The sequence below is a fragment of the Schistocerca piceifrons genome, chromosome 6 (genome assembly GCF_021461385.2).
Source record: "Schistocerca piceifrons isolate TAMUIC-IGC-003096 chromosome 6, iqSchPice1.1, whole genome shotgun sequence".
Classification (NCBI taxonomy): domain Eukaryota; kingdom Metazoa; phylum Arthropoda; class Insecta; order Orthoptera; family Acrididae; genus Schistocerca; species Schistocerca piceifrons.
Window position 1 is genome coordinate 62,125,777 of NC_060143.1, and position 19,189 is coordinate 62,144,965.

General features: G+C 36.1%; 1 protein-coding gene across 1 annotated transcript in view; it reads right to left on the bottom strand.

Annotated features, from left to right (window-relative positions):
• Positions 1-3,052: 3,052 nt before the first annotated feature.
• Positions 3,053-19,189, bottom strand: part of LOC124802925 — a 189,263-nt gene continuing 173,126 nt past the window's right edge. Inside the window, exons 11-12 of the mRNA XM_047263999.1 lie at positions 6,359-6,524; positions 3,053-4,524 (exon numbers count right to left, since the gene is read on the bottom strand). Coding sequence (XP_047119955.1) covers positions 4,340-4,524; positions 6,359-6,524 — 351 coding nt within the window. The 3' untranslated portion in view covers positions 3,053-4,339. The remainder of the gene's footprint in view (positions 4,525-6,358; positions 6,525-19,189) is intronic.

Genomic DNA, 19,189 nt, shown 5'->3' on the forward strand with positions numbered 1-19,189 from the left:
TAATGCTAGCAAGTTAACATAAAAATCAAACCCTATCACTCTTTTAAACAGTCCACATTAATGTGGAGAATATTCAGACCATATGATGGACCTTAGCAAAATCAGACCAGAGCTGACAAAGACAAATTCATGTGCGAAAACTATACTGAAACTAAGCTCTGAAAACAGGCCAAAAATGCCTTGGGAGTAGTAGGGGATGGGGACAAGGAATGGGGAAGGAGTATGGATGGGGGACATGGCTGGGGATGGAGGAGGTGGCTGGGGACTGTTTAACAAATGATTGGAGTCAATTTCTATGTTAACTTGGTCTAGCATTACTTTTCATTATTTTATATATTTTGTTTTTTATATTTATTATGTTTCTTATATTTTTATATGTATGTTTTTATAGTTTCATTGATTTAATATTTTTTTTTCCATCAGGGACTATAACTTGAAGGTTCTATTATCTTGTAGATGGAACCAGTTACTTCAGTTTCCTTAGCTATAAGTAATTTTAATTGTACCTTACTTCTCATAAGTGTAATGGTTAATATTTTCTATTTCTTGTATTGGATTGTTATTTAACACTGAGATCCCTTTAGTTACTTGATTTGCAACATCCAATCTGCATATCCTTTTAATTTGGTTCCTACCACTAGATGTTGCAATCATCAACTTGCAGTGGGTGGCACAGGCTTAGTTCCACAGTATTCAGTGTGTGGCCAGCACTGTAACATGTAGTTCTATTTGAGACATGCCTATATATTTTAGTATGTTGATAACTCCCAAGGATTGTGTGTCTTTTAATTATTTGTTTCTCTCATGAATTTGACAATGGTTTTATCCTATAATACATGAATTGTCATGTGCTGTCTGGGCTCTTCTTTTGACTGTGTTTTGGAGATGTATTAGTGATTACGCATTGTTCAGATCAGATGGCCATCTGCTGTTTCATCCAAGGTTTTACTGAAGGGTGACGTGTTTTTACATACACTTGTACTTTGGAATTTATGACCCATGAAGTATTAATTTTATGTGACCTAAAGAGATACCTCTGGGGTATGACACCAGTTGTCATACTGTGAAAACTTGATAAATAACTATTGCAGATTTGGACTTCCACTCAGTTTTAATATAGACTATTTTACTATCTCTGATTTAAAATTGTTTCATTGTCCTTCACATTATGTACAAGATTTTTTGCCCGACATATAAGGTTATCTGTTGCTATCTTCCTGCAACTCCTGCAGTGTTGAAACACACGAACACTCTCATTCAAGATAATCAACAGATCACTATCAAACACCTTGCTGCACAAATGAACATCTCTGTTGGTTGTGCTAACACACACACCACCTAACTGACACCATAAATGGCAATGGAGGATCATCTATGCAGAATCACTTGCACATTATGAGGCTGGTCACGCGAATTTTTTTATAGCACATCATCACAGGTCATGAAACATGGGTTCATCATTTTGAAGTGGAAACAAAACTGCAGTACATGGAAAGGCACCATGCCAACTTTCCTCTGAAAAATGTTCAAAGCTGTACACTCAGTTGGTAAAGTCATGGCAACAGTCTTCTACTCTACAGCAGTTATTCTATTTGATGTCCTCCGTCATGGTGCAATGAACAACTGTGAAGTGTGTTGTGTTACTCTTAGAAAATTGAAGAAATGATTTCAGCATGTTCATTGCCATAAAAATGCAAACAAACTTCTCTTTCTCTGTGGCAACACAAGGCCTCACACAAGTCTGCACACCCACAAGTCACAAGACTTCAATGGATTGTTCTTCCTCAATCATGCTACAGCCTAGATGTCACACCTTCCAACATCCATCTGTTTGTCCCAATGAAGGAGGCACTCTGCAAGAACCAGAACATGGATGTCAGGAAGGCAATTAATGGAGCAAGATGTAGGCTCCAATATTGACCACTAGAGTTGTATTGTGCAGGCATGCAAGTCCTCCCAGTAAGGTGAAATAAGACTGTCGCACTGAATGGTGATTATGTTGAAAAACAGGCTTTTTTAGCCAAAAGAATGAGGAATAAAATGGTTTATTGAAATCCTGAATAAAATAAACCCACTTTCAAAAAGATAATTTGCTGCATTACTTATTGAAAGCCCCTCATACATGCTGTTTCAGTTTTATTTTAAAAATTTCCAATTCAGATATTGCAAATTGGATGCCATGGTCCTTAAATAGGAAGAACTCAACGTACAAAACTAGTTACTGTTAATCATAATGTGACATGTCATGTTGAAAAAAAAGCAACTTTCAAACAATCTCCATCTTCTACAGGAAAACCTTGCAAATTAATAATCTTGACTGCATCAACTTCATTATAATTTACTGTATAATAATACAATATTTTGAGCAGAAGTGTTAAAGTACTTTCTTAGAACAGACAATCCATACATTGCTTCCTGTTAAATATATCTTGTGACAATCCTATGGAGGTAAAGTTACAGACAATTGATCTCACACTGTGGCTCATCAACACACATTCTAGCCACAGAAGAGGAGGCCAATGGCAACGGTAAATAATGTGCACTCTGTGATACCCCATATACGTACAATATGTATATGTGTGAGTGTTTTCAAGCAAGGGAGAGAGGGGGGTTGCACACACTAGCACACATGCTTGACTCCCAAAACAATTTATAGACAGGCATTAAAGACAGTACCTACTTACAGCTTCTGAAACCACACTTACCTTTTGTTTACATATTTTTATTGCTGCATTTGTGTCCATAGTACTGGGAGCTGTTTCTCTTGGCAGTGGGTACTGACTTGTCCATGTCTGTTTATGTGTATTGTGTGTATATTGTCTGTTAACTGGACATGTGAGTTATAGTTCCATATTTGAATGTGCACATTGTGATATAAATCAGAAATTCCTTACATTCTTTGTACAGTTTTGTTTCATGAACTTGATATTTCAGGAACATTAGGAAATGCACTCAACTGCTACAATAGTAATCCCTCAGAACTGCATCTTCAGAAGAGTGATTTTGTGATGTAGCAAGGATACTAGATCTTTTTTAAACACATAACATTATATAAATTATATATAAAAATTTATTTGTCAATATGAAATTAAATATATTTACATTGCATTTTGGAACTTAAATGAACTGTCTGTACAATTCAAACTCAATAGGAAACCTTTAAAGTACATTCTTTTGACACATGCATTTCATTGCTATACAAAGTATGTTGCTACCAGAAAGTATGACCTTCAGTAGCTGGAATTCATGTCAACAACAGATAGCCTCAACTTTGACAACAAATGCAGCACCATTCTGAATTTTAAGTGTGTTATAGGGAAGCATAAACCATCCATCTCTCTTTCAGTTATATGTCGACAGGTTTCGCATCTTGCTTTCTCTGTTTAGGATCTTTAAATCTTCCACACATTTTTGTATGAGTCTTAAGATCTTTGTTTATCAGAAAATTTGAAGGGAGTGACAGAATGTCAGATTTTTCCAAAAACAGATCTCTAAATAGGCATGCCAAACATCAGTAAAAAGTTTTAAAGGATTAGAAGAAACAGCTAACTGGCAGTGAAAATGCAGCATCAAGGAGAATGAGTTGCAGTTCTTTGAAGTCAGTATAATTTTCTGTGATCTGCTGATCTTTTCCAACAGTTTCTGTACTTTAGTACAGTATATTTCTAAACCACTCATGTACAGCTCTTTATTCATTATCTGCTTTGCAAATACACTGGGTAGTAGTAAGTACATAATGTTCAGTTAGGAATCCTAGAATCTGTTTCAGATATAAATTATGCAACTCTTCATTGCCTTTACTTATAAATTGTAAAATGTATGACTTTATCCTCACTGTTCACATTATTAAGTAGCACAACTACAGCAGAAAATGTTATAAGTTACTGTTGATGCGGAGCTGTCATAGTTACTGAAAGAAATTTGACAAATTGTATTTACAACTGAGACATAGCAGAGGTGACACTGTTCCCTTACGAAAAGTTACGCACCAAAACATCTGTTGACATTCCTTCTTAGAGACCTCAACTGTCAAATATGTTTCTTTAAAAAAATGTTATTTAATGGAAGGTAGTATACTGAATGCAAAGTCCAACTCAACACACTTGACACTTACATGCATGCTTAAGACTATCAATGTTTTATAATTGTTTCTGCAAGTAACATTTGATAAAAAAATTTCTTGCTGAGTCTCACAATCAAGACTGAAATCATTGTTCATGTTTATTCCATAGAGTAAGTCACAGGAATGATTATAACAATTTCAGCCAGTCAGTCATCTCTTTTGCTGGCTCCAAGGATGAAATAATCTTGAAGCAATTATCAATGTCATTGGCATGCTTTATGATTTTGAGACATGATATGCATCCATCCGCCACTTCTTATCTTCAACATTGTTTTCGCTGGATTTTCTCTGTCGTTTGAGCCAGAGGTAAGCTGTGGTGAGGCAGGAAGTGACCAGTACTGTTAACAGCAAGACAGAAACCACGAGGAACGCAGGCATTGACATACAAATGCCATCTGAATCTGTAAATAAATAAGAAAACATTATTTGGACTCATTTCATAATGACTTGCAAAAGCTAAGATATACTGTCAGGCTTATCCTTCACCTGTTCATAGGTCGATCTCTTGTGCCACACACTACCTATTACAATGTAGTTTGAAGTACGGAGAACGAAGGCGATCTCAAAGGAGTCAAAGTCAGTTACATCATTGTTTACATCTACAAGCCACCATACAGTGCATTGCAGAGGTTACCTTGTAACATCAATCTGTGTCTCCCTCTACAGATTTTACCCTCTATATTCCCCCTTATACCATGGAAGTTATTGCTTGATGTCTTAACAGATATCCTATCATTCTGTCCCTTCTTTTTGCCAGCATCTTCCACGTATTCCTTTCCTCAATGATTCTGCAGAGTACCTCCTCATTCCTTATCTTATCAGTCCACATAATTCTTCTATAGCACCACATCTCGAATGCTTCTATCCTCTTCTGGTTTTCCTACAGCCCATGTCTCACTGCCATACAATACTGTGCTCCAAATGTACATTCTCAGAAGTGTCTTCCTCAGATTAAGACCTATGTTTGATACTAGTAGAGTTTCCTTGGTCAGGAATGTGCTGTTTGCTAGTACTAGACTGCCTTTTATGTCCTCCTTGCTCCAACCGTAATGGGCTATTTTGCTGCCTAGGTCAAATAACGCCTTAACTTCATTTACTTTGTGATCACCAATTATGATGATAAGTTTTTCACTGTTCTCATTTCTGCGGCTTCTCATTACTTTTGTCTTTCTCTGGTTTACTCTCAATTCATATTCTGTACTCATTTGACTGTTCATTCCATTCAGTAGATCCTTTAATCCTTCTTCACTTTTGCTGAGGATATTAGTATCATCAGAGGATGTTATTATTGATATTTTTTCACACTGAATTTTAATTACTTTTTGAACCTTGCATATATTTGCATAATCACTTCTTCAATGTTCAGATTGAACAGTAGGGGAAAAAGTCTACATCCCTGCCTTTCACCCTTTTTTATCTGAGCACGTTATTTGTGGTCTTCCACTCTTATTAGCCCATCTTGATTTCTGTACATATCATATTTCATGCATTGTCTCCACCATTTTTTTTCAGAATTTGAGCATTTTACGGTACTCCATTTTACATTGTAAAACTATTTTTCTAGGTTAGAAACTAAATGAAGATGCTACACCTCCTTCCCTGGTTCACTGTACTATTAGAGATTCCAAATGTATCAGAGATTAGATTTCTTGAATTAACAAGAACTTTGTTCTAGGATGAAGTGTACTTTTCTTGTCTGATTTTCTATTTTATACTGATTTCCATGTTTGTTACACACATTTAATCAAACTGTACTAGTGTAATTATTAATAGAACATTATTCAATGTGCTTCCCAAGTGGAGATCTTACAAGATAGTTAAATAGGAAAATAAGAGAAATAGTGTAAGGGAAATACAGTAGTTGTAAATGGAGAATTGATGATCAGATTAAGCAATGGTAATTAAGGTTAAAGTAGATATAGTTGTTCTAACCACTACATACATAATGAGGTCAGCATATACCATATTTGAGAGTTTGCTGTTTTATGGTGCTTCTTACAATTGAAAGTTTTTTTATCTACCTTTACTGATATTTAGAACTCACTACATTTATCTAAAAGAATGGAGATAAATAATCAGAAAATTAAAATGTTTTACAGAATCAAACAATGGGAAATCCAGGAAGACACAAGAAATTGATAATAAATAACTGTAAAGAGTACAAAAAAATAATTTATTGAATATTTATCTGTGAATACTGTGGTAAATTTTAATAAGTATCTTAAATATACTTACATGAACCAATATTTATAACTGTTGAACGAGATCCAGTAAGAGCATCCAAGTCATCAATGTCTTCAGGAGCAATCACCCTGAATGAACGAAAAACCTTGAGTGGCTCCCCATCTGTAGAATTGTCAGTCCACAGGTCTCGCCTTCTACGAGATATGGGGTTTAGACTCTGTTTGGGAAAAATTTCAAATTACCAACTTTTCCATAATTTGTTATTGAATTTTAAATAGATATCTCATCACTTTTACTGTAGTAATATACTTACTAAAGGAACAGTCTTACAGTTGTTTCTGACATACTTTACCAACATCCAAAATAGCACACAAATGTTCCTTAAAGTAAGTTCTACAAATACTTTTTGCATGGCAGTAGTTTTCAAATGAGCTTGTGTACAGTAGTCATGTTTCCTTGTGCACTTACACTGTGTGTAAGTGGCATGTAATGAAAACTGAACTGAAATGCTAGAAACTGAATTACAGATCTTTGAAGTTTATGGTTGATATATCAAAGTGTATTGTTCAGTCTGTATACCAGCAGTCTTGAAACATGGAAGAAATTAGATAACTTTAAAAGAAATTAATCTCATCTGATAAAAAAAAATTGTTGTATAGGTTTATATCTTAAAATATGGTCTTTGAAAGCAAAAATTTGAGCATAACTACAAAAATACATCACTGCTTTGAAATAATGCTAACAAATTATATTTTTACTATAGATATGAGGATCTTTCAGAATGGCTTCATTTTCTCCTTATACTTCTGTTCTCTTCAGTTGTCTAACAGTGAGCAGCAGAGTGTACCACTGTCACTTCCTTTACTGTTTCAGTTGTACATGGGGAGAACGACAGTTTTTCACCCTTCTATTTTCACCATTATGGGCTTTTCACAAGTTTGATGTAGAAGAAAACAATAATTTGTTTGAATCTTCTAGAAATGTACAATCTCAAAATTTTATCAGTAAACTCTGTTGTGATTCACGTTCCTCACCAATAGTAACTGTCTCTGGAATTTGATGATTATCTCTAAGAAACCACAATAAAAGTGTTGCTTCTCTTTTGTTATCTCCTCTATTAATCTTACCAGATAAGTGTCCCAGACTAAGGGGTGTTTCTCAAGTGTCAGTCAAATAAGAGTTTTACTACATTAACTGCATTTTCTGTGACTGCTTACCAAACATGACAACAATATTAAAGAGAAAAAAACTTCCTAATGTTCTGCAGACTTATCTTTAGTTGGTCATGACCAGCTTTCAGTTTCTCATGCCATCTTCCGGTGAGAACTGAATGTCACAAAGACAGATAAACATGATGTGCAACTTACACAGATATTATTTTTACAGAAGATATAAAAATGACAAATTATTTGTGTAGGAAAATACTATAATAATTATATTAACTAAAAAAGGGGGAGTAACCAAAGTTTATGTGGAGGTAACAAATTACAAGAAATAAAATGAATTTATAGTTTGAATCCAATATTTGTAACGAAAATTTAACAAGGGGGAAATGGAAACTGAGCTTCATCATTCAACACTAGGCTGAATTCTGTGTTTGTTGATTTCTGTTGCTTCCAGTAAGGTTATCTTCCTGCTTTTTTTCTTTCTTTTCTTTCTTTTTGGAATGGAAAACTTCACATTTTACATCGTATGGTTTGTTTTCTGCCACAAGATGATCAGCAAAGGTCAAATCTTTCTTCCTTAATTGCCAGCTTCTCTCATGTTCATGTAGCCTAAATAACACAGCTCTGCCTGCTTCCAAGTGATTTTATAGATGGCACTCTGTGCCAAGGGTTGCATTTTGTTTTTACTAGTGAATAAAAATTTTGATATGTTGCTGGTATTATAGAATGCAGATCTGTTGTTACAATGTTAACTTTTTTGCTAGGTTGTCTGAAATGCTGTCAAAATATGTAATTTTGCTTCTGGTTGTGAAACTATCAAGTGATAGCTGTCAGCCAGCATACAGGAGTGGTGTAATTTTATTACTTTTCTTTTTTGATAGAATATTGCCAATCAAGGCAGAGCTATAGCCACTGCTAGTAGCAATTTGTTTGATGGTTTGTAGTTCTGTTTGAAAGGCTGATTTGGATAAGGGAACAGACATGAGGCAATGTCCTGCTGAACAGAAAGCTTCATGTTTGTAGTTGTGTGGAAGCTTTGAGCTTGCAGGGACTACTGTATCAGTAGCTTTGTTTTTTCTGTAAATGCTAAATACATTTGCTTCTAGTAATATCAGTATTAAGGTCCAAGAAATTAATAAAAGAGCCTCCCAGTTACATTGTAAGCTGAATTTTCTTATGTTGTGAGTTTAGCTGCTGCATTAATGTATCTAACTGTCCAGTGATACCAAGCCATAAACACAACACATCATTGTCATATCTGAACCAGTACTTAATTTTACAAATCAGTGGTTCTTTCTGTAAGAAATTTTGTTCAAAACAGTTCATGAAAATTTTGGGTAGTATAGTACTAATAGGTGAACCGATGGGTAGGCCATCACACTGATTATAATACTTGATTTGAAACTGGAAGTTATTCTGTTTTGCATGCATTTGAGTATCATAAATTGTGTCATGTAATTCAAGAGGATTTACTTTTGATTTGTCCAAAAGAGCTGTTATATGTTCATGGATTCATCAGTAGGAGCATTTGTAAATAAGCGAGTGGCATTAAATGATACTATTTAGAACTGGGTGAGATTTGCATATCTTTAATTTGGTCAACAAGAGCCATAGAATTTTTGATACCAAACTTAGGTTTACAACCAGTTTCCCTTTTAATGACATGATCAAGCTCTTTTATTAGTAGGTAACATGGAGCAGAAAAGGATGACATTACTGACCGTATTGGAACAATATCTTTAGCTTATTTTATTTTATCAGCTATGTCCTTTATAAGTGGACTACACAATTCATGAAGATTCTTCCAGTGACTCTCACTCTGGTAACTGTGTTTTGTATGATTAGTTTATAAGGTCATCCCACGTGCATACCTTAGATATTTCCACTGTTTCCAGTGAATATTCAGCAATTTTATAATCTATAATAATGGGTATTTCTGTTTGTTTATGTTCAATCCATTACATCTGCTTGTGTTGGAGATCAACTGCCAATCCCTGCACCAAATGTTGATCTTCTGCAGGTCTTTCTGCATTTTGCTACAAGTTTCTAGTGTTGCTTCACTATGCAAGTCCTATACAAATCATCGATACTGATTCAGATTTCATCTTTGATCGATGACCAATTTATAATCAATCTTAAAACATCAATGATTTTAACCTTTGAACTGTTGTACTGGTTGACTGAGACAACCAGAGTTAATTATTTTGCTCCTAATTGTAATTACTCATTGTTGGACTGTTGGCAGTTCCATCTATGTTAGTCATCTTTATTGCTGCTGGAGTTGTAGTGAGAAGTTGTTGGCAATAATTGCTGCTTATTTTTGTCTGTGCTCTGTTTGCTGTACAGAGTCAACCATGCAACTGATAATGTGAGTAAAAATTTTTGTATTTATTATTTATACCATCATTTTTATAGGTTAAAATCTTTCATTATCAAATAAATTTCATTTTTGTTTGTACTTTAGGGTTCATTTCAGAAAAGGGTTGTCAGAGGAGGAATTTGAAAAAGCTACTAAATGACAATTCCAATGACAGCAAGCATTCTGCATTTGACCAGTCCAATTCGCAATAGTGAATCAGGATCCTTTAAAGGAAAATGAACATGTACATCTTGAAGAGCAGGAAAAGCAATGTTATGAAGTAGAAGATATTGATGGTGATTATTTTGATTTTATCTGAGGCTCTTTTGTTGGCAAAGATGATAAAACTAAGTGGTCCAAGGAAAGTATTATCACCAAAACAGCAAAAATGTCCCAAAAACTATAATAAAAATCCTTTCTGTTCTAAGAGGTCTGCTAAGGATATTACAGAGGAAGTGACAGTGTTCAATATGATTACTGATGAGGATATGTTTGATTTAACAAGTGTGGTGGTGTGCTAAGTAATGACTGATATGATTGTCAATTATTAATACAACATTTTCTATTGTTTAACATATTTGAACCATATTTGACCAGGTATTTGTATTTTTTTGCAGGTCCAGTTTGATTGAAGACCAACCTCTTGTGTGACATCATTGGTGATCCAGGTCATCATGCTGATGATTGAATGAAGAGTGTTTTTTGTTGAGCATGTGTTCTGCAATGGCGACACGTTTACCTCAGCAGTAGAGGTATATTTGCAGCAAAGTTCCAAGAAGTGAAGATGCCTAACTGCAATGCTGTACAGAAGCTCATCATCAAGTTTTGAATGACCAGAAGCATACAAATGCTCGAAAATCAGGCAGGCTATCCACATCGAAAGAGAAGGTGGCGGAGGTGCAAGACATGATTCTGCAAAGTCCAAAGAAATCAGTCAGATGACAGCTCAGCAGGCCCACATTTCCATGGATTCGACTCACAAGATTCTCCATGTTCTTCCTGCAGGACAATGATGAGGGGGTTCTTGACACAAGTTTTTCATGTATGAGGCATGGTCCCCATCTCTCTGATTATGTGAATAGCCAGAATGGACATGTGTGAACTTCGGAGAATCTGTATGAATTTAATATGTCCCCAGTGCTCCATGACTTGGAAACACATCATTGGACCGATCTTCTTTCAGGACACCATAAATGCAGAACAGTACAGCACCTGCATTCTGGAGCCCTTCCTAGGTGAACTGAATGAGGACGAAATTGAGAAAACTTGGTTCCAACAGGATGGGATGACTGCACATACCACCCACAAGGTGATGAACTTTTAAAGAACATCTTCAGTGACCACATAATCTCTTGAGGACACTGGCCTCTGCATTCACCCAACTTGGCTTCTCTGGGTTACTTTCTGTGGGGTATATTGAAGGGACACTCCCAGTGTTCTGCATAATGTGCAGGCAGGAACGTGTGCAGTCTTCAAGTTCAAGGGGATCACTTCCAGCATCTCTTATACGAGGCTAATCCCAAAAGTAAGGTCTCCTATTTTCTTATAAGCACATAGACCTGGTTATTTCTACAATGGTTTACATCAGTTTACAGCTTCAACATCTAGCTATTTTTCGACATAATCATCATTTCTGCTGATGAATTTTTGTAGACACAGTGGCAGTTTTTGTATGCCCATGTCATACCAGCTCATGCCATGCTGTTCAGAAAGTTATGAACCTCTTCTTTCACCTCTTTGTTGGAGCTGAATTGCTGGGACCACAATTAATGCTGGCAGGTACTACGGGACTCTGAAAAAACTCAAACGGCAATTCAGAACTGGAGAAGAGGAATGTTGAGCAAGGGCATACACATTCCCCATGACAACACTCACCCACACATTGCTTGGCAAACTGTTGCTCCCCTGCAACAGTTTCAGTGGAACATTATCATCCACCCACCCTATAGTCCTGACTTGGCACCCAGTGACTATCACCTGTTCCCTAGTTTAAAAGAACATTTGGCTGGAAATTGATTCAGCTCCGATGGCAAGGTGAAAGAAGAAGCTCTTAACTTTCTGAACAGAATGGCAGCTAGCTGGTATGACATGGGCATACAAAAACCACCACAGCGTCTACAAAAATACATGGACAGAAATGGTTATTATGTCAAAAAATAGCTAAATGTTCAAGCTGTAAACTGATATAAACCATAAACAGGTCTACGTACTTATAAAAAAATAGGCAACCTTACTTTTGAGATTACCTTTGTAACTTGCATGATTTGACAGCAAGTTATGAACTGTATACTTACTTATTGAACACCCTATACTTGTGGAATACAGTAACTTGCATATTAAAAACCTGATATCACAAAACAGTCCTGACAAAACTCTACCATCTGGTGAGCAAGATGTATGAAACAGGCGAAATACCCTCAGACTTCAAGAAGAATATAATAATTCCAATCCCAAAGAAAGCAGGTGTTGACAGTTGTGAAAATTACCAAACTATCAGTTTAATAAGTCACAGCTGCGAAATACTAACACGAATTCTTTACAGACGAATGGAAAAACTAGTAGAAGCCAACCTCGGGAAAGATCAGTTTGGATTCCGTAGAAACACTGGAACACGTGAGGCAATACTGACCTTACGACTTATCTTAGAAGAAAGATTAAGGAAAGGCAAACCTACGTTTCTAGCATTTGTAGACTTAGAGAAAGCTTTTGACAATGTTGACTGGAATACTCTCTTTCAAATTCTAAAGGTGGCAGGGGTAAAATACAGGGAGCGAAAGGCTATTTACAATTTGTACAGAAACCAGATGGCAGTTATAAGAGTCGAGGGACATGAAAGGGAAGCAGTGGTTGGGAAGGGAGTAAGACAGGGTTGTAGCCTCTCCCCGATGTTGTTCAATCTGTATATTGAGCAAGCAGTAAAGGAAACAAAAGAAAAATTTGGAGTAGGTATTAAAATTCATGGAGAAGAAATAAAAACTTTGAGGTTCGCCGATGACATTGTAATTCTGTCAGAGACAGCAAACGACTTGGAAGAGCAGTTGAGTGGAATGGACAGTGTCTTGAAAGGAGGATATAAGATGAACATCAACAAAAGCAAAACAAGGATAATGGAATGTAGTCAAATTAAGTCGGGTGATGCTGAGGGAATTAGATTAGGAAATGAGGCACTTAAAGTAGTAAAGGAGTTTTGCTATCTGGGGAGCAAAATAACTGATGATGGTCGAAGTAGAGAGGATATAAAATGTAGGCTGGCAATAGCAAGGAAAGCGTTTCTGAAGAAGAGAAATTTGTTAACATCCAGTATTGATTTAAGTGTCAGGAAGTCATTTCTGAAAGTATTCATATGGAGTGTAGCCATGTATGGAAGTGAAACATGGACAATAAATAGTTTGGACAAGAAGAGAATAGAAGCTTTCGAAATGTGGTGCTACAGAAGAATGCTGAAGATTAGATGGGTAGATCACATAACTAATGAGGAAGTATTGAATAGGATTGGGGAGAAGAGAAGTTTGTGGCACAACTTGACCAGAAGAAGGGATCGGTTGGTAGGACATGTTCTGAGGCATCAAGGGATCACCAATTTAGTATTGGAGGGCAGCGTGGAGGGTAAAAATCGTAGAGGGAGACCAAGAGATGAATACACTAAGCAGATTCAGAAGGATGTAGGTTGCAGTAGGTACTGGGAGATGAAAAAGCTTGCACAGGATAGAGTAGCATGGAGAGCTGCATCAAACCAGTCTCAGGACTGAAGACCACAACAACAACATCACAAAACAATTATTCTAGATAGGGGGATGTAAAGGAGACTTCAAGGGAAGGGATCTGTGTTCTTATTGGAGCCATTATTTTGATTGCTTGAGGGGAGGAAATAAAACAAATGTTGAAGAATTTTGGGGTAATGATGGCACTGAATGTCATACAGAGTTCCTTATTTCTCTTCAGAAGCATGAGATTTGATGATAATGTGACAAAAACACAAAGATGTGGGGAAGATAAATTAGCAACAATCAGGTCCATATTTAGATAAATTTGTTACAAATTGCATAGAAAGCTGTCATTTGAGAAAGTTTGCAACCACAGATGAGATGATAACACATTTTAGGCATAGATATTCTCTTGTTCAATACATACAAAACAAACCAGCCAACTATGGTTTCAAATTCTTTGCTACTTGCAATGCTAAAATTTACTATACCACATCAGTTGTGCAATATTATGTAACACAACCAAATGGCCATTAAAAGATATCAAATGAACCATATGATTTTGTGCACTAACCGGCAGAAACTATGAATGGACCCAATGGGAATATTAATTAGTATACTAGTTATTCACCTGCAATCTCGCTTTTGCAGAAACACATCACTTGCATTGGGGAAAAGGAAAAAAAATAACTATAGACCCTCTGGAATTCCCACTTCTGAAATCCAAGAATACTGGGTTCTCACTGTTTGGGTACTAGAAAGATATTACAATTGTGTCATATGTGCCCAAAAAAAGTGTTCTTTTGCTTAGTACCATGCACAGTGAAGGCACAAGTGGTGAAGGAACCAATGAACCACACATTATCATGGACTACAACATGGCAAAGAGTGCATCTGACACAGTCAACAAGATGTGCAGTAGTTGCCCTGTGGCTCACGTAACTAGAAGATGGGCAACGGCTGTTTAATTTTCTTTACTAGATATCACTGGCATCAATGCCCAATTATTGTTTCAGCTGAATGCAGAAAATCCAAGAAACCAAAGAGAAAATTAAAAAGATAAAATCTATAGTGGTATCAGTTAAAGAAGAACATCTGAAATCCAATGTCACCAAAAAGAAGTCATGAATGACTGAAGAGATACTTAGAATGATGGACAGAAGAAGGAAAGTGAAAAGTAATCCTGATGAATATAAGAATATCAACAAGGAGATCAGGAAACTGATACAAGAAGCTAAGGAAAGAGAAGTACAGGAACAGTGCAATGAAATAGTGAAATTACAATTGAAGCATGATAGTTTCAATATTCATAAAAAATTCAGGACAGTGACAGGAAATTACAGAAAAACGACAGTAAAAAGGTTTGTGAATAATGAAGGAAAAATAATAGTTGGACAAGATGAGCTTAAAGAAATATGGAAAGCATACATATAACAATTCTTTTATGACAACCAGAGCTTCCTCCAATATATTGTGAAACTGAATGAAAGAGGGTAAATCACCTGGTCCTAACAATGTGAATGCCAAAATTCTCAAGCTGGTCTGTGAGGATAATTTAAAATGGCTGACTGTAATATTCAATGACATCTATGACTCTGGTAACATTCCACGGGAATGGTTTAAATCCAAATTTATTACATTGCCCAAAGAGCCCAGAGCTAAGACTTGTGGTGAATATGGGACCATCAGCCTCATGAGTCACCTGCTAACGACCTTTCTGAGGATCATTCACCAAAGAATTTACAAGATCTGTGAAGAACAAATTTCTTCTACGCAGTTTGGTTTCAGAAATACATTTGGCATGTTTGAAGCATTATTTAGTATCCAGGTACCATTTCAAAGGTGCAGAGATTTTAATTGCAACATTTATGCCTGCTTTATTGATTATCAGAAGGCTTTTGACAGAGTAAAACACCAGAAGATTGTTGACATTTTAAGAAGCATTGTTTTGGATGATAAAAACCTATGTATAACTGTGAACCTATATTGGAAAGTCAGCTTCTGTGAGGCTGGACAGAGAAAATACAGAAGAGATAGACATTCTACGAGGTGTAAGGCAGGGTTGCATATCATCCCCACTCATTTTCAACATCTATTTAGACCACATCTTTAAGGAACCTCTTTATGAAGTAGAGATGAGAGTGCTCTTAAATGGAAAATGTATCAACAACATCCAATATGCTGATGACACAGTAATATTTCCTGACAGTGAGGATAGTTTGCAGTACCTTGTCAATAGACTTGCACTAAAAAGCTCTGAATATGTTCTGCATGTCAGCCCTCAAACTGAGTGAGGTGGCACAGTGGTTACCACACTGGACTTGCATTTGGGAGGCCAATGGTTCAATCAATGCATTCGGCCATCCTGACTTAGGTTTCCAGTCATTTCCCTAAATCACTCCAGGCAAATGCCAGGATGGTTCCTTCGAAAGGGCATGTCTGACTTCCTTCACCGTCCTTCACTAATCCAATGACACCGATGACGTCGTTGTTTGGTCTCTTCCCCCAAACAATCCAACTCAACCCTCAAAAAATGAAAACAATGACAATCAGTAAAAACAGAGTCCCTGCATGTCACATTAAGATAGACCAAAATCACATAGGGCAAGTACTTAAATACATGTACTTTGGCACTACAATAAATGACCAGTGGGATCTTCCTGATGAGGTGAGAACTTGAGTTGGAAAAGCCAGGGCTGTCTTTAATAAGATGAGTAACTTTTTCAGAAAACATGGCTTAGCAATGATGACAAAGATCAGACTTCTACAATGCTATGTACTTTCCACCCTCTTCTATGGCATTGGGTAAGTGGCTGGAGGTGTTTGCGATGTGGCTGTACAGGAGAATGTTAAGAATACCATGGACAGTGCAAGTCACAAATGTCAAGGTTAAAAAAATGGTTCAAATGGCTCTGAGCACTATGGGACTTAACATCTGTGGTCATCAGTTCCCTAGAACTTAGAACTACTTAAACCTAACTAACCTAAGGACATCACACACATCCATGCCCAAGGCAGGATTTGAACCTGCGACCGTAGCGGTCATGAGGTTCCAGACTGAAGCACCGAGAACCATACGGCCACACCAGCCAGCACAAATGTTAAGGTTCTGGGAAGAATGAAGAAAGAGAAACACATACTGGTCACTGTGAAAGGAAGAAAGATCCAGTACCTGCGACACATCATGCAGAACAACAACAGATACCATCTCCCCCAGACCATCCTGCAAGGAAAAATACCAGGGAAGTGAAGCATTGGCTGGAGAAGAATATCCTGACTTAAGAACATCAGAATATTGACCTCTAAAACATCTACAGAGTTATTTAGAGCACCAAGTGGCAGGAAAATAACTGCCAAGATGGTTGCCAAGTGTGATGTGAGATTATTATGTGTGTTAGAAATTTGTTGTAAAATAAAAGAGTTGCCAAGTGTGATGTGAGATTATTATGCATGTTAGAAATTTGTTGTAAAATAAAAGAGTACGATATTTTTATTAAATTTTAGCTCCCTTTTAAGAACAAAAAAAGTTCAAACATTAAACCATATGTTTATATATAGAAAAAAACAAATAAAGTCAATTGGTTTTCAGTACCAACTATATTAAGGCAGTGTTTTTCATGCCTCTAAACATGTAATGGTTCGTTGGAAGAATGAACCACAGGACCACAGATTCTGCAAAACTGATACAACAACTCGAGGGTTAAGACTGCTGTTAAATGATGCATTTATAGATCAATGTAATAAAGTGGCTTCATTTTCTACTTACATCTCTGTTCTCATCAAGCTATCCTAATGTAAGCAACTGTATCGCTGTCACTTCTTGATATTCCTGTTTCTGTTGCAAATGGTGCATAGGAGGACCACATATTTTATACTTCTGTATTTTTAGCTTCATGGGCTTTTTATAAGCTACATGTAGGACAATGCAGTATATTGGTGGGCTCTTCTAGAAATGTGCACACTCAGAATTTAACAGAAGTTTATATCACCAGAGGAGACCATTGGCCTTTGTATTGAGTTAGATTATAAAAGTCAGTGTCTTGCTGAAATAATATTTTATTGAAACTGAGTATTGGTTTCACCTTCTGAGCTATCATGAGACCTAAAAAATTAGCTGTGACATGAAGGCACATATTTTATACATTTGTACTGGCTAAGTACCTTCATGTTTCCACTAAATTTTTAGACCTGATGACAGTTGAAAAACTGGAAATCATCATCAGTTTTATTGAAATATTATGTAACTAAAAGGCTGACTTTTATAATCTAACTTTATAGTTGTTATGTTTAAATATCATCTTAATACTGTAACATGACGAAGAAATTTACACACAGCCTTCTCCAAGCTTTTTTTAAGAGACCAAACCACTATAGCTCCTGAGGCTGGGATCTATAAAAGACTAAATTATCAAATTTTTTCCACCTTTAACAATTATGTTCATCCAAATTATTTTGTATTACAAATCTTTACTAATCTCATCACCTATAATCATATTATTTACACTTTAAACTTGCCCCAACCACTAACCATCTTTGAACATGCAATTAAAATTCAAAATTTTGTCACTAGCCACTTCTGATTCCAACCAGATTTTTATTTCCAATAGTTCTGTGTATGCTCATTACTAACATTTATAGGTGAGACAGTTCTCAGACCATATGGATGCTCCTGCAGTTAAATATGGTATTAACATTTTCTTTTTCTGACATGTTATGATAAATGAATCTTTCTCTGATCTGCAAATAACATATTAAAATTTTCTTTCTCTGATATACAGTGACAAAAGCTTACATTTGTAGTTAATGGTGTCAATGCTTGTCCATCCCTAAAATCAGAAAGTAATTTATAAGGCTGTTAAGGGGGTTTTCTCCATTAAAAATCCACACATTTGTGCTATATGTATTATGCCATCCCAACAGCTGCTTCCTGATTTATTGAAAGGGCTTCTACAGTTATTCACTTTTGGACTACAATTCTCCTCCTGCCTCCCTCCATTCCCACCCTCTCCCCAAAATTTTGTACCTGGGAGTTCTTTCTTCATCTTAAAGCACCAAAATTTGTATGGTTAAGCTTATATTAGTTGGATGATAACTATGTCTTCCTTTCTAAGTCTCCTCATGTGCCCTTTAGACTCATGAACATCAATTACTTTGTAATTCAAAAGAAAAGTCATAAATTATGGGTTGCTTCTGACATTCTACCTGAATATTGTATGTCTCCTAATACAGAATTTCAAATATCTTTTCTAGCCATTTACTAGCTGCTGAACTTGACTATTCTTTCATTTCCTATCTCTATCTTTCATTCATTGGCTGGGATACTGAGAAAACTGAATCAATCAACAAAGGAAATTGCTTGCAAAGCACTTGCATGACCAATCATGGAATATTACTTAAGTGTGTGCACCCAATACCAAAAACTAAACATTTTTTAAGTGGTATTTTATATCCCCATTTCACAAAATGGTTCCAAAGTAGTCACTTAGTGTCATATTTCCTCACTGATCACATCTTCTATAAATTAAATGGCTGTCTATATTCAATGGTTGAAAATCATTGTTAATTACATGGGAAGTAACTGTATTCATTATAAAGTCGAATGAATGTTGTAGTGTGTTCTAAACAGCCCTCTCTTGTTACACGTATAGGTACT